General features: G+C 31.9%; 1 protein-coding gene across 1 annotated transcript; it reads right to left on the reverse strand.

Annotated features, from left to right (window-relative positions):
- Positions 1 to 12,583: 12,583 nt before the first annotated feature.
- LOC114728510 (terpene synthase 10-like) lies at positions 12,584 to 15,397 on the reverse strand. Its single transcript, XM_028915425.1, has 7 exons — positions 15,170 to 15,397; positions 14,786 to 15,047; positions 14,312 to 14,690; positions 13,888 to 14,106; positions 13,661 to 13,799; positions 13,296 to 13,541; positions 12,584 to 12,871 (listed from the first exon to the last, which is right to left on the reverse strand). The coding sequence occupies exons 1-7, from the start codon at positions 15,395 to 15,397 to the stop codon at positions 12,584 to 12,586; spliced, it is 1,761 nt and encodes a 586-aa protein (XP_028771258.1).
- Between the last annotated feature and the right edge of the window lie 296 nt (positions 15,398 to 15,693).

Consider the following 15,693-nt stretch of genomic DNA (forward strand, 5'->3'; position numbering starts at 1 on the left):
TTATTTCACATGGGATTAATGCTAGGCTCTAGAAACGGTATATATCAAATTCATTGGCACTCTACTTAAAAGTGATTGGATCATTTTATGGTAGAAATAATTACATTTTCTGACTATATAATTGATTGATATTGTTGGATCATTTTCTTTTCTGGCCAAAAAAAAAAAGAATCATTTTATCATTCCTTTCTTTGCGTTAAATTTAGAATGATTGTTAATCTTTGGCTGTTAATCTTTCTTAAATATAAATATAAAATGAATCCCTTGCACCTCAACATTCCTAATTCTGTTTGCACATCTAATCTGATCTCTATTTATCCCGTGGTGTTTCTAGTTCTTCTCTTTTTTTTTGGTTGGTGAACGGGCAAAGCCCAGATTACAAACTACAGTTGTTCTTCTCCCTAAAGCTGGATATATGGAGATGTTTTCGTGGAAGAGACCTCCTCAAGTATATGTCTATCCAAATCATTCGCTGAACTCAAAGGTAGTACAGGTATTGGGTTTTGCGGCTACAGAGTTTTGTTGAAATACCAATAGCTATTGAGATGACTTGAGAATTTCAATGACCGAAGATGATAAGTACAGACATGGGAGTTGCGACGTGCTGACCCAATATATATGTGGGTATATAACCTTTATTTCTTTTACCTGTGTAATATTTTCAAAAATTAATAAAAGTGAGGTGTTTTTATCTTTCAATTAAATATAATATTATCAATTATACAGTAACATAAAGGGAAAAAAATCATCGCTAAGTTGCATACACATGCACCCACACACATTGACAGATGTTATTATTCCGTCCAATTACCTATTTAGTCTTTTAGTTCAATCATACTGACAATTATTTTTCATGTCACGACATTTTTTCTTATAAAACCTTTATTAGTACAATATTGATTTATACATTATAGTATTATATATTGATTGCATTTTAATATTGTCATTAATGCTTGAGGAAGACTAATGATTTTCCAACTCTTTTTTTTCACACATCGAATTATAAATCATTTACCTTAACATACATTTATGCTTATGCCAAATTAATATATATTTTTAATTTGCGCATGATATTTGGTCCTCATTAGCGTGATTCTTAAAAAAGACAAACCATTAGAATTAATATAATTAGAATATGACATCTAACTGTGTGAACCAACCCATGCATCGCATGGGGAGAAGTTTCTAGTTCATCCAATAGACACAGTCAGTTTCCATGTTGATTCGTCGGTGCTGTTATTGTATAGTCGTCTTCACGGTTGCGAGTACTTTTCAAATTAATTTGGAACAGTTTAAATAGAATATTTTAATTTAAATATATATAATTACAATAAAAATTCACAATACTTATGAATAAAATAGTATTAAAATCAGTCTAATATAAATGCAATGATTCATGTTACTTATAAGCTATCCAACTCAGGATTAATATTTGGATAGATACCAATAAGTTGTCGGTTGAGATGGTAAACGATCTCAACCCTTTAAAAAAAAAAACAACACAAATTCCAATCCTAAAAAACACACTTGTTAGGAAGACTTTAATCTTAATGCTCCTGATCTAATAGAGATTAACTTTGAGCCTAAAGTAACTTGAGGATACTCTGAATTATACTCCAAAAAATATTTGGATAGGTACTCTCCATATAGTTCATACTCCTTTTCCGTATCTCTCTCCATATTCAATTTCGTCCGTTTTTTTATTTGATTTAATGGTGAAAATATGTTATTTATTTAATTACTAACAATTTGACATGGAGATGAATGTGGTTTGAATAGGCGGAAGAATTACTTTGCAAAGTTCAGTGGACAATGCAAGGTTGATGACATACAGTGAGACAGGCAATGAGTGACAAGGAGGAATCTGATGAGGAAGACCTGAAACTTGGCCGCAAATTGTTGAAAGTAAGTAATGGAACGATTCTGTTTTTGAAGAGATAGTGTTGGAAAGTAAGGTGAATTGAAGGAGAGCCATTGCTTCTTGCGATGTTCTGTGGTTAGTGGAAGCCATTGCTCTCTATATTCGCTACAGAAATCTTTTTCAACAAGCACTAATTGTGCGCACAGATAATCATTACCACTACGTACATCAACAAGTGGGTAAGTATGAAAGTGACGTATCCGGCTGGCAAGGGTCAAAAGAAAAAAGGTGACTTCTTGGGTTGGCAAGGGAAAAGACAGAAAGAAAGTGATTTACTGACACGTTAATTAAGACGTTAACTTTCTACATTTGGCAAAAGAAAAAAACAGAAAGAAAGTGACTTCTTGCGTTGGCAAAGGAAAGGACAGAAAGAAAATGACTTACTGCCACGTTCACTAAGACGTTAACTTTCTATATTTGGCAAGGAAAGAAAACAGAAAGAAATGACTTGTGACACGTGAAGAAAGTGACCAGTGAGGGATGTCCATTTGCATATGGATTTTATTGCACAATACAAATACTAATTACATATATAATAGATGCTTACTTGTATATGATAAATACTTACTTGTATATGATGGATTTCTATTTGTGTATGGGTTTATTGCATAATACAAAACTTGTATATGATGGACGCCTACTTGCATATGATGAATACCTATTTGTATATAGGTTTGTTGCATAATACAAATTTGATTGCATATAATGAATGCTCTCACTCGTATATGATAAGTACTCACTTACATATGACGGATCCCTACTTACATATGAGTTCTTATTACATGTTATAACGTAATATGGATGATAATTACATATAGGAGATCCTCACTTGCATTTGATGTATGCCTACTTGCATATGACAGATCCTGATTTTGAATATAAACCTCAAGAATAAATCTAACTTAAGTATGCTAGATGCTAAGCCTTGTTTAGCAAACATCCCAGGAATGCCCTGAAAATATAAATGCCTCCAATGGACCAATTCACAAATTAAGAGTTTTTATGGATCTGAAGCATAAATATTCTTTGAGACTCTGGAAAGGTCACAAGGGTTAAAATGAAAGAGAATAGGAACTTAGATATAAAAGAAGAAAAATTCAAGTTAGAAAAAGAAGGTGAAAAATATAGGGGGATCAAATCGTAATTATTGTTAGTAAGGGTGAGGTTAAGTTTCCTAATGCCATAATTCACGCAATGTGGCTAATTTGTAATGTGAATTATGCTTTGCAATATGTTGATAGTTTTGAACTAAACGGAATTAAAAGGGCAAAGTTAAGGCTAAATGCAAAATTAAAGGCTAATCAAGGGCCTAATAAAATAGCATACACCCTAGGGTAACATTGTGCTACTACTTACTACTGTCCCAGGATAGGGCAAAAGCATAATTTTTTAGAATTACCGGTGTGTAAGGACAATTTTAAAAATTATGCTCAGAATTTTACGAAAAATCATATTCCAGAAGACCAGGAAAAGGAAGAGAATAATTTTTCAAACTATATTTGACGCCTACTTAAGGCATGAATGAGAAAATTACCTCACAAATAAATTTTAAATAATTATTGATATTTACTTAAGTAAAAGATGATTAGCCAAATTTAATTATGAAAAATAACAGGATGCCTCAAATGATAGGACGAAAATAGGTTTAAATTACTTCAACGTTAATGTAAATTTACAAAAATGCTTTTGTGCCCAAAAAATGGAGATTTTAGTTGGAAAAATATTTCAAAATTTTACCCAAGAATAAGACATTTTCTCATGAATTATGGGGAAAATACCTAAGCACTAAAATTGAGCTTCATGAAATTAGAAAATACCCCTCCCCCAAATAAATGTGAAATGTTGATGATATCACATTGGTCCTAGGATTAAAGGATTCTAAAAAAACGTTTGCAAGGTATTAATTGCGTATAGATGAAGAAATTAAGCTCATATGATTGTCACCAAAAAAAAAAACCTTTTGGGATATGATTAGGCTTTTGGAAAGCAGATTTATGAATTCCTAAGAGGCCCAAGTGGCGTCATGCTACTGATGGAAGAATGGAAGACGAGTTATGGGCAATGTGATAATAAAGATGTATTAAATCACATTTCTGCATTTCGTGTCCAGCAGCAGCAGCAGAGAGAGAGAGAACAGGTGAGCGAGAGAAGGGAGGAGGAGAAGAGAAACAAGGGAAGAGGATCAGGGTGGAAAATAGGTAATCTTCTGATCCAAGTCCATAAATACTTATAGTTTTATTCTTTAAACACATCTATGGTTTCTAAGTCCTCTCTTGATGGTGTATTTTAAAGAAGAGGTTAGAGTTTCCAAGAGGAGGCTTTGCAAGAAATCACACCTTGGATTTAGGCAAGTGGTGATTTATGGTGTGTTGTTGCTGTTGATTGGCCTTATTCTTGAGGTTTTGTAAGTTTTGGGAAGCAAGAATATAAGGGGAGATGCTGTCAAAATTTTCAACAGATAAGGAAAGCTTGATTTTTAGATTTAAATTATAGTGCTTCTTAATGTGTAATAAAAGTGTTAAAATGAGGATGTGACATCTTTAGTGATCCAAAATAGACATAAGAAATAGGTATGGTGACATATTTATTCTCATTTGATTTTATCAAAACTTTTTGCTCACATTTGGATTGAAATATAAACGACATCTTGGATTTTTTATTTTTCAAAGTTTTAGTCTGTTCTAGAAATTTGATAATAATTTCCCCTAATTTATAACTTATTAGGCATTAAGTTATAACTCATAATTTTTTTTATAATATTGTGAGAGGAAAATGAGTATATTTTAATAAAACAGTTTCTTAGTAAATCTTGTCTTGAGCTGAAATCATTGTTAAAGGAACTCTTCTTTCAATTTGGGATCTTCCATTAAAATGACATTTTCAATTTACTCTTAAAATGGAGTTCGGTCTCTCTTCGTTCCCTCTTAAAATGACTTTTGAGAAGGAAATTTGATTTACTTTGAAATTTGATCTTGTAGAAAAATAGATGTGAAATATTGCAAAATCATTCCTTGTACGCTTCTTTCAGGTTTAGAGATCGTGTTAGAGTCTTTTTAGTTTTTCCTTTTTTTCCCATCAGATACTGTTATAGTCAGTTAGCACTTTGTCCATTTTTTAAAATCTACGCATGCCTGTAACATAGCTATGACTCTATTAGTCTATTGTTTGATTCGTTCCTAGGTTTTTAATAAATTACCCAAGGCTTTTGCTGTAAGAGCACCATAATTCATATATAAAGCATCACATGCTTGCAATTCTTATTAATTGTATAGATTAATGTCTCTATTTAAAGATCATCTGTTATATTTGTCCAAACAACATAGTTTAATCCCTGGTCAAAAAAAAAAAACAACTCGTATTAATTTTAAAAAATAATTTCTAATCACTGACTAAAAAACTATTTTAATTTTACAATTCTTAATTGTAATTAAATGTCATTTTTTAACGTTTTCACTGAATTTGTTTTAGCTCTCAGATTCGTCCTATACCTTCCCGCGAAAGTTAAGATAATATAGTTAAGTTTCGTTGACCAACCACCAAAGCATTTAAAGAATTTCTAAAACATAAATATTCGTGTTGATTTATAAGTGGTTGCAACGAAATCTTACGCTCATGGTTATTTAAATTATAAGCTATAAGCAGAGTAAGGGTTACTAACTTATCTTAGAAGTAAATTAGGTTCTCATATTTGCTTGAGCCGACCAAGGAAACATCAAGAAAAGAGGACAACAAGATTTAATTCGGAATAAAGCACAAACAAATAATAGCTCTTACCTATTATATGATTGCATTTTGATTGCTGTATGTTTGTTCTTATCATTTGCTGTAGTTAAGCATAAGAACGTGTTTTTTTTTTTTGGACATGAATTGTTAGTCAAGTCCGCATTATGTGCTCATCGATAGTGCTCAGTCTTTAAAACAGCACCGAGCATTTCTTTTTTTTTTTTAAATAAAAAAAATCCTCTCAGTCGGAGTTGCGCCGGGTTTCCAGCTCAAGATTTAGAATTTCCCTCCCCCCTCACGTGGCTCCATTCCCCATCTCTCTTTTTCCTTTGTTTTTTTTTATACAGAAAAAAAAATTAGGTGAGTTGGATCTGGAGGCTTATCAGGATCAAGACATGCCTCCAGATTCAAAGAACGTTTATAAAAATACTTATAAATCGTCTATCAACAAGATCCTTATATTAATAATGCAATTCAAATTCATAACCTTGTAAGTTGTAAGATAATTTCTTGCCAACTAGACCAAGTCTTGTTGGTGCGTTAAGTTGTCATATGACTTAATTTTTTGACTGTAGACATTTTTATAATTTTCTTTTTAAAAAATTGCACTTATTTTTTTAAATTATCATATATACTATATGTATTTTAAAATTATATTTAAACTAAAATTGGGCCTCCTACAATATTTCACCAAAAATCCCAACATGGTTTGATTGCTCATAATTTTTACAAACATATCAATTAATTCCAGTTGAATCAAGCAAACTTTTTTAATTAAAATAAAAAACTTCAAATGTATTAAGTAAAAATTAATATATATATATATATATATAAAAGGATGACATAACATTTCACATAGATTTAAAAATTCAAGAAAAATTTTAAGTTACAATATACAACCCCCCCCAAAACAAATGTAAATTATTAGTTAATTGTAATTGGATCAAGATTAATTATGCACGACTATGCAGAATTTACTTTTGTGGATAAATTTATAGCCTCTTATTCATATGATTAAAAAATTATTTTTAATATATGAGGAAGAGAGGATCCTTCGATCATGTGAAAGTATTGGTGTGCAATTAAATTATGTTAGGATATGGGAGGCCTAATTTTAATTTAAATATAGTTTTAAAATGTATGTACTAGTATATATGATAATTTAAGAAAAATAAGTGCAATTTTTTGAAGAAATTATAAAAATGTTAAACTCAAAAAAGTACAAGTCACCTGACAATTTCGAAAAAATGGAGGCACTTGAGGGGAGAGAGAAATTCTAAATGTTGAGCTGGAAACAAGGCGCCACTCCTATTGAGAGAATTTTTTTTTTTTTTTTTAAAAAAAGAAATGCTAGGCAACGGTGCCGTTTTAAAGCCCGAGCACTAAGTGCTCATCAATTCGATGATCACCTAATGCGGACTCTCTGTTACCCAAGGTCATGTGTAGCAGGTAGATATGATTCAATAGTTAATTCAATTTATTTATCTCTATGTGGTGCGCATACTAGCTTTAATAATTAGTTTTTTTTTTTGGTGAACAGCTTTAATAATTAATTTTGTATGTTTTGCATTGATTACATGTTTGGTTAATACCAGATTCTCAAAATTGTTGATGTGATTAACTTTGGTTAATGTCAAGTTGTCAAAATAACAAGGAATCAAAAACCAGACCGGATACTAAACTGGTCTGTATTGTAGTTTAAGGGTTAATAGATTAAATTGGGATTCAACCAAAATTAAACTAGTAATAATTAAAATAGTATAATTTAATTAAAATGAATAAAAATATGTGAAATTTTTTTCTTTTTTTTATTTTTTATTTTATGTTATCTTTCCTTCTTTTCTTTTTATCTATTAAAATCGTTATCTTTTTATTATTTTATCCCTTTCCTCTCTCTCCCACGTGATGCTACTGCCGTTTCATTTTCCACCATAGCACGCATAACAAATCAGTTTTTTCTTTCTTTCTTCTCTCTTCTCCTTTGAGAATGGACACGCAAACTTTGCTTCTTGAAAACATGAGACATTTCATAGCTTCTCCGGCCAATGGTGAGAGTGGAAAAGAAATGATAGAAAAAAGGAACCAGCCACATCCAACCCAGAGATTTTTCCGGTTTGTACCGATTTTTTCTGATCCATCCCGGTTCTTCCCAGTTGATTGTAAGGCCAGTTCATAAGCCAAATCAGACCGGATCAGAGACCAGTTCACTGGTTTCCCGTTTGAACCGGCCATTCCGGTCTGGTTTTTTGAACCTTGCAAATAAATAACGCAGCCAACATTTTTGCGGCCAAACCGGACAAACGGTCGGACCAGCCAAACGGTTAGCTGGAAAGGGGAACAGCTTGGGTCACTTGATTGGATCGTTAAGGTTTCAGATCGAACTGGGCTGCCTAAAATCAGATTTTGAGCTATTAGTCGGGATCTAGCCGCCGACTGGGACAAATATTGAAGAATCGGACGAGTCTTAAAAGGAACACAAAAGGAGGAGGAGGACGAAGAAGAAAAGAAATAGGATGAAGATTGAAAGAGGGAACAAGAATATTGAAGACGAGGGAGTAAAACTCTTATCTGTGATACAAAACCGAATTACTCTTGAGTGAACCGAGAAGTATGAGTGAAACAATCGTCATCGCCATCCTTCGCTGCCGGAACAAGTGAAGTGAAGGAAAAAAAAAAAAACCAAGAGGCATCAACCAGAGAGAGAAAAAAGAACAGAACAAGGTTTGACCCATTCAAATTCATTAGTTATTAATTTTTAAATAATTCTTTTGAAACAATTTTATTATCTAGTTCTGATAAAAATTTCTTTATTTTCTAAACAAATTAAAGGATTTATAAGTTGTTGTTAATAAAATCTTGCACAATACGCTTTATCATTAGCTGTGATGTATTCAAAATTAATTTCTTATGTATTTAATTACATGTTATGGCGTTTTTATACACTTTGATGTTTTATTTTATATACACAAACACGCACACCCTATGCATGATGTATAAAGCAACCTTAGCGCCACAAAGCCACTAGTTTGCTTTGTTACAAATATACAACAAATAATAACAATACCATAAAATAATTATTTATTTTATACTAGTTTCAAGGTTATTACAAAAATAGTAGATAACCTTAGATAACATTGTATTATTGATGTCTTAGGTTAGGGGAAAAGCATAATTTTTAAAATTGCAGATATGAAAAAGGCAACTTGAGAAATTATGTCCGGAATTTCAAGAAAAATATCCAACGACACAAGATAGAGAATAACTCTCCACACCATGTTAGGCTTTAATTGAGGTATAAATAAGAAAATTATCTCAGAAAAGAATTTTAAATAACTATTGAAATTTTAGCTAAATAAAGAATAATTAGACAAATTTGACTGTGAAAAATACCAGCAGGCCTCAAAGTCATTTTAAGATTTATGTGCATTTATAAAAATTGTTCCATGACTAGAAATGGGAAATTTTGGTTTAAAGAGTATTTTATATGTGATTTTACCCAAAAATAGGGCAGTTTCTTGGAAAATTAAGGAAAAATACTTAGAGAATAAATTTTTGCTTGAGAAAAAAAAAAGGAAAGTAATGCCTAATAAATGTGAATTATTGATGGGCTAACATTAATTATATGATTAAAAAATTTTCAAAAAAAGCATCTATAGAAGGTTAAGCTCATAATAATTAAGAAGTAGAAGAGAAATTAGACAAAACTCATCTGACATATTTATTTTATATTCTATAAATCATGACTGAAAAGTTGCTTATAGACTATTTATAAGTCATTCCAAATACCATTAAGCTTTGGAAAGAGAATTTTTGATAGTTTGCAAGTACAAAGGTGGCATGAATCTAAAGAGGGATGGTGTAAAGAATTATTTTGGAGCCCTTGGGTCATAGAGAAACCAATAAAGTAATATTTGGAATGGACGCATCATGAAACTTGGTGTGGAAAAATGAGATAAAACTACCTCACTCATTTCTTTCCTTGCTCAAGTCGGCTGGAACCACAAACAGAGAGGGAAGACACGAAAGCGTGAGAGAAATAGGAGGAAGAAGATCAAGTGGATTTTTTTTTTTTGACCAGAAAGATCAAGTGGATTAATAGTTATGATTTTTCAAATTTTATCGCCATTTATGAAGTGAATTGTGACCTTAGTAAATTAAAAGTTTGGGTTGTTTAGTGATTCAAGATCATGAAATGGATCATTCACAAAACTTTGGATGGAGTAGGAACAGGCCAAATGCTATTGGATGAACACGAAACTTTCCAGCCTGCCAGTACACTCAACAATTTTAAAACAAGTGCTAATTTGTTAAATTCATATGTGTACATTGATTGTTATGAATTTCCAATGTCGATGCGAAATCTAGGAGTGCAGAATGAAGTGTAACATATGGGCAGTTCATGTTTCGTGGTTTTTCTATAATTATTGGTCATGGATGTGGACCAGATTTTTTGTTTTTTCACTGCAGAGGATATTAAGATGTCGTTTGATACAAAGCATTGAAAACGAAGGATAAGAACTAGAATTGCAATTGAAAAAATCATTAAAAAAGTTTTTAGCATAAATAATTACTTGTTATATGGGATTAGGAAAACCCATGAAAATAGGATTGGGGAATACCAGGTCCCCCCTGGTATTCCTCAATTCCACATACATGGATTTGTCTAATCCTATATAACAAGCAATCTTTCATGCTAAACACTATTTGTTCAATTTCAATTATAATCCTTATCTTTCATTCTCAATACTTCGTACCAAACGGTATCCAAAGGTCTGTTTGGCTCAGTGAGAGGAAGGGGAAGGGAGAGATTTTAATAGAAGGAAAGGGGAGGGGAGAGGAGTGGAAGGATTTTAATATTATCTTGTTTGGATTTATAAAAGGAAGGGAAGGGAGGAGTTTTAATATTACCTTGTTTAGTTCATGAGGGGAGGGAAAAAATTTTGACATGGACATTTTGTCCTTATTTTATTTAAGATATGGGCATAATGATCATCACATGGCAAAATATGGACATAATGGTCACAACATGACAAAATATTGTCATTTCCCTCCAAATTCTCCTAATTTTGGAGGGAAGGTTGAGGAATTTTTCCTCTTCTCCTAAAATTTATATGTTGCCAAGCAAGTAAATAATTAAAATCCTTTCCTTCCTTCCCCCTCCCCTCCCCTCCCCTCCAAATCCCTTAGGGCCTGTTTGGTTTGAGGGAAGGGTAGGGGAGGAAGGGGAGGGGAGGTTTTATCCTCATCTTGTTTGGTTTGATTAGACTAAAAAAGAGGGGAGGGAGGGATATTTAATGATCTCTTGTTTAGTTTAAGAAGGGGAGGGGAGGGATATTAATAATCAATTTACTATTTTACCTTTACATATTAGTTTGTATTTTTTTATTGATATATTATATAAATTAATTTACATCTTAATTTAAATCATATAATTTAATAAAAATTCAGTCTTATCATGTTAATATGTGCATTAGAAAATTGGTACAGTATTTTTTTAATTATAATTAATATAATAATACATTTGAAATAATCAAATCAACAAATTTTATTCCCTTTAGACTATGTCTTTTTTCAGCTTCAAAATATATTTAATAAATAATATATTTATAAAAAAAATTAATTTTATAATACTATAATTTTTTATTTAAATAATGTTTTTTATTTTTATAATAATTTATAATAATTGTTATTATAATATATTTTTTAATTATAATAATTTATTTTTTTATTTTTTTCTTAGGATAATATTATTTTTTATTTAAAATAAATATTATAATAACATATTTTATGGGTAATTGTGGAATATCAAAAAAATCAGAAGGGTATAATGGTCCAAAAATTTAGCTTTCCTCCAAAAACACCCAATTTGGAGGGGAGCTAAAATGGGGGGAAGGAGGGAGGGGAGAGGAGGGAAGGGAACATTTTGGCTTGGGAAAATGACAATTAGGTCCCACTCAAGGGAATTAAATACAAAAGGTCCCTTGAAATCATGAAATTATTTTAAAGTCCCAAAAATTTTTTGCATTAAATTTTATTTGTTTACTTACCAAATTACCCTTTTTTTTTAAAGTTTGTATTGACAACTGAAAGAGCAGTGGTTGACAACTCAGGGTGCAAGGATTGACAACTATCGCGGCTGGTTTGACAACTTATGGTGTGATATGCTGAGAAAATGTGTTGTCAAACCAGCTGCGATAGTTGTTAATCCTTGCACCCTGAGTTGTCAACCACTGCTCTTTCAGTTGTCAATACAAACTTTAATAAAAAAAAAAAAGGGTAATTTGGTAATTAAACAAATAAAATTTATTGCAAAAAGGTCCCTTGGGACTTCAGAATAATTTCATGATTTCAAGGGATCTTTTTGTATTTAATTCCTTTGAGTGGGACCTCATTACAATTCTCCTTTTTGGCTTTCCTCCCCTCCAACATTTTTAACCAAATGAGGGGAGGGGCTCATTTTCCCTCCCCTCTCCTCCAACCAAACACACCCTTATACCAAACACACCCTAAGAGTATCAAATAGAGGCTTAACCCACGCTGTTTTGATTTTTTTTTAGAAATAATTATAATTTTTAAAATTTTGTCACAATTAAGAACGTTATCAAGTGAATATGACTTTAGTAATTAAATTAAAATTTTGAGTTGTTTACTAATTCAAGATCATGAAATGGATCAAAGCGGTTTAAAAATGGTCACTTTCGCTCTTCTAAGTAAGGAGAGTGAGATGTAACATCTTTTGGCTTGACTATATTTATATGCATAGTTGTTGGACTATATTGGATAAAAGTACAAGTATACATGCATAAACAAACATCTGTTCGAACAAAAACCAGCAATCATATGAATAGCTTGCATGATGACTCTAATAATATAAAATCAGTAACACAAACTTTTTATGCTTATTCTTAAGTAAAAAGGACTCACTGAGTCAAAGAGAGTTCATACAATAGGTAGGAAAAGTAACGATGTAATACTCTTCATAGTCTCGGGATCTTGAATGCTATGGCCATCTCCATGCTCATACATGCATAATGACATCCTTACCATGTTCAACGCAACTTCAATGAAACTCTTAAAGTCTGGAGAATTGGTAGCTTCTTTATTTATCTTCTTCCACGTTTCACATATCAATGAATTCATATGCCTTCGAGCATCAGCATCAGAAGCCCCAGTTTCACTGATATAGCACTCAACTGCTTTAGGTATATCACCAGTTTCCTTTTCACGCTACAAAAATAATAGTACAATAATGTGGTAAAAAAATTAATATCATATTTCATGAAATTCTCAATAGCTAATTAAATAAGAGATAAGATGCTCAAATATCTCATAAATATTCACAAATGAGCACCTGGCACCTGAAAGTTTTTTTTTTTAACACTTATATACCCAAGAAGTTTATTAGCAAAAATACCATGGTCATTTTCTACCGTTAAATTTGGCTGTTAAATTATGTAATTTAACCAGTGTCTTTAACAGTCAAACTCAATAGCAGATAACGGTTTAAGGCAAAAATACTAGGAAATAAAACTTCCAGGACATATAAAAGGAAAAAAAAAACTTTCTGATATTAAATGTTCCTTCGTGTATACTTTTGGGGTATTTAAGCTCATTGTCCCATTAAATAATTGAAAGGATATCGCCATGCTACCTTTGATGTTGCCAGGTCATTGACAAGGCGTAAGATGATTGATGAAGAACGAATAAGGCCATAATATTCTTCTAGGCAGACAGAGTCTAGAAGGCTTGAATTAGAAAGTACACAATAAGCATGAACAAGAATGACAGATCCACTACTTGTAATCCACGCATTTTCTAAGTACTCATGCAGGTTTGGTTGATAGCCGCTACGGTACCATTTCGCCTCAACCAGATATGATTTACAAAGATTGGCCCACTGAAAGAGAAATAAGAAAACAATAATTAACACTTTAAATAAGAGAATAAAATCTTTGCTAAAAAAAAAAAAGAAACAAAAGAATATAATCACTATGATTTGTATCAAAGCAAGCATACCATTTTCTTAAGGTGAGGAATTATGTTGCGTCCACTCTCTTTAAGGATGTCAAAAGCCACTTCATTGACAAAATTATAAAGTGCAAGGAAGCATATTTTCATGTACTCTGGAAGAGAATCAATGCCATTTATATCCCATCTACAAAATTTTTATTAACACGTTAAGACAATTAGAAAAAGAGAAATTAAAGTATATATGATAAAAAGGTGATAATTAAAGTGCTGACCTGTCAATGACTTCTGTGAAAATTTCTAATTCTTCTAATTCGCCATAGAGATCATAAACATCATCGATTATAGTTATCAGTGCATTAACCTTTGTTGCCACTCTTCTATAATATCCAAAGCGTGGTTCCTCAGCAAATGCCACTGTCCAAACGAAGTTCTCCACCATTCTATCCCTTGAAAAGTTTAACTTTTCTCCAAGTCCAATTCTTTTCCACCATCTGTACATTAGAAACCCATGAAATTTCTCGATAAACTTTTTAATTTACTATAGCATAACGAGAAATATGTTTGAGATGAAACACAAATAACTTTAATTGAATTTTCCCTCTGATATGTTGAAATTGTAAGATAACTAAAAAAAAAACAGCGAAAGATTCCAAATTTAAAAAGAGCATGACTATTTTCGTACACACATATGTATACCTTGATGTATTTTTCAAATCTTCTTGGTATTTGGCTTGTAAAATGTTGAAATCCAACTTAGCAAGCTTAAGCAATGCAGGGCTCATGTTCTGTCTTCTTTCATAAACATCAATGAACCATCGAGCTTCCAATCTTGATATTCTCCAATGGAGAGGAAGCTCCAAAGCATGATTAACTAAGGGTGATGTCTCATTTTCTTCATTGTTTTGACAGACAAATTCTTTGAGAGAAGTTGAGCTTAAATCTCTAGCTTCATCTAGTATTATTTCACCTTCCATTGAAAGAAATGAAGCTTCATACAGTGAAAGAATCCCTTTGATATCAATGGAAAGGCCAGATTGAAAGTTGCCGTTATCATCAAGAAATCCTTTAAATACCTCTGCAGACACCCAAGCAAATAAAAACAGTGTTTAGTGGTATATAAGACATGTATTTTTTTAGCAAACCTTAATAAATTGAGGATCAAATAAATACCTGATGACACATCATAGCCATGTTGTCTCAAGAGTCTGAATTCAAGAGCCGTAGCAAATAAGTTGTTGTTCCTCTTTAATTGGTCCCTATTCTTGTAAATGTTTTTTATGATATTGCTTATTTCAAGGCCAAAATGATGATCCACGCCAAGTCTTTGTAAGATATCAATAAGCTCAAGTTGATCCATAGGATTTTCCAACTTCAAGAGCATTAGTCTTACTTCTTCTTTCAGCCTATCAGTTTCTTCTGCATATGAAGTTTCCTGACATTTGCTCATTGTTAGAGTTATAAAATTTATAAAACCTACATATATAATTCCTATGAAACAAGGAAATAATATTAGGAAGAGCCAAAGGAATAATGAGTATTACAAAATAAACTTACGACGAAATCACTTGTTAATGACTGGATATAGTCGTGGCTCCAAATTGAAGGTCGGAAGTAATTTCCAGATCGACGAGAAGTATTGTTCTGATCAGAAGTGATAATGGAAGAAGCCTTGCATTGGACTGAACAAGGAACACAAGATTTGTTCATTGTTGAAAGTGATGAAACGATTTTGTTTTTGAAGAGAGTAATGTTTGAAAGTAAGGTGAATTGACGGAGAGCCATTGGCTTGGTGAGAGAGAGAGTGAGAGAGAGTGAGAGAGAGAGAGAGAGAGCTTATGACTCAATTCCTCTTGTTTATCGCTTGAGATGTTCTGTGGCTAGTGGAAGCCATTGCTCTCCATTTATATTAGGCATAAATCATTTTTATATTTGCTATAGAAATCTTTTTAGAAATGCCGTTAAATATGCGCACACCTGATCACTTTAACTACATAAATCAACACGTGGGCAAGTTTGAAAGTGACTTATTTGGTTATTTTAAATGCAACGTTAATTAAAAGATGTATAACGTTAAGAAC

This window comes from Neltuma alba, unplaced genomic scaffold (genome assembly GCF_004799145.2).
Source record: "Neltuma alba isolate B1F8T4 unplaced genomic scaffold, ASM479914v2 tig00012537_pilon, whole genome shotgun sequence".
NCBI lineage: Eukaryota > Viridiplantae > Streptophyta > Magnoliopsida > Fabales > Fabaceae > Neltuma > Neltuma alba.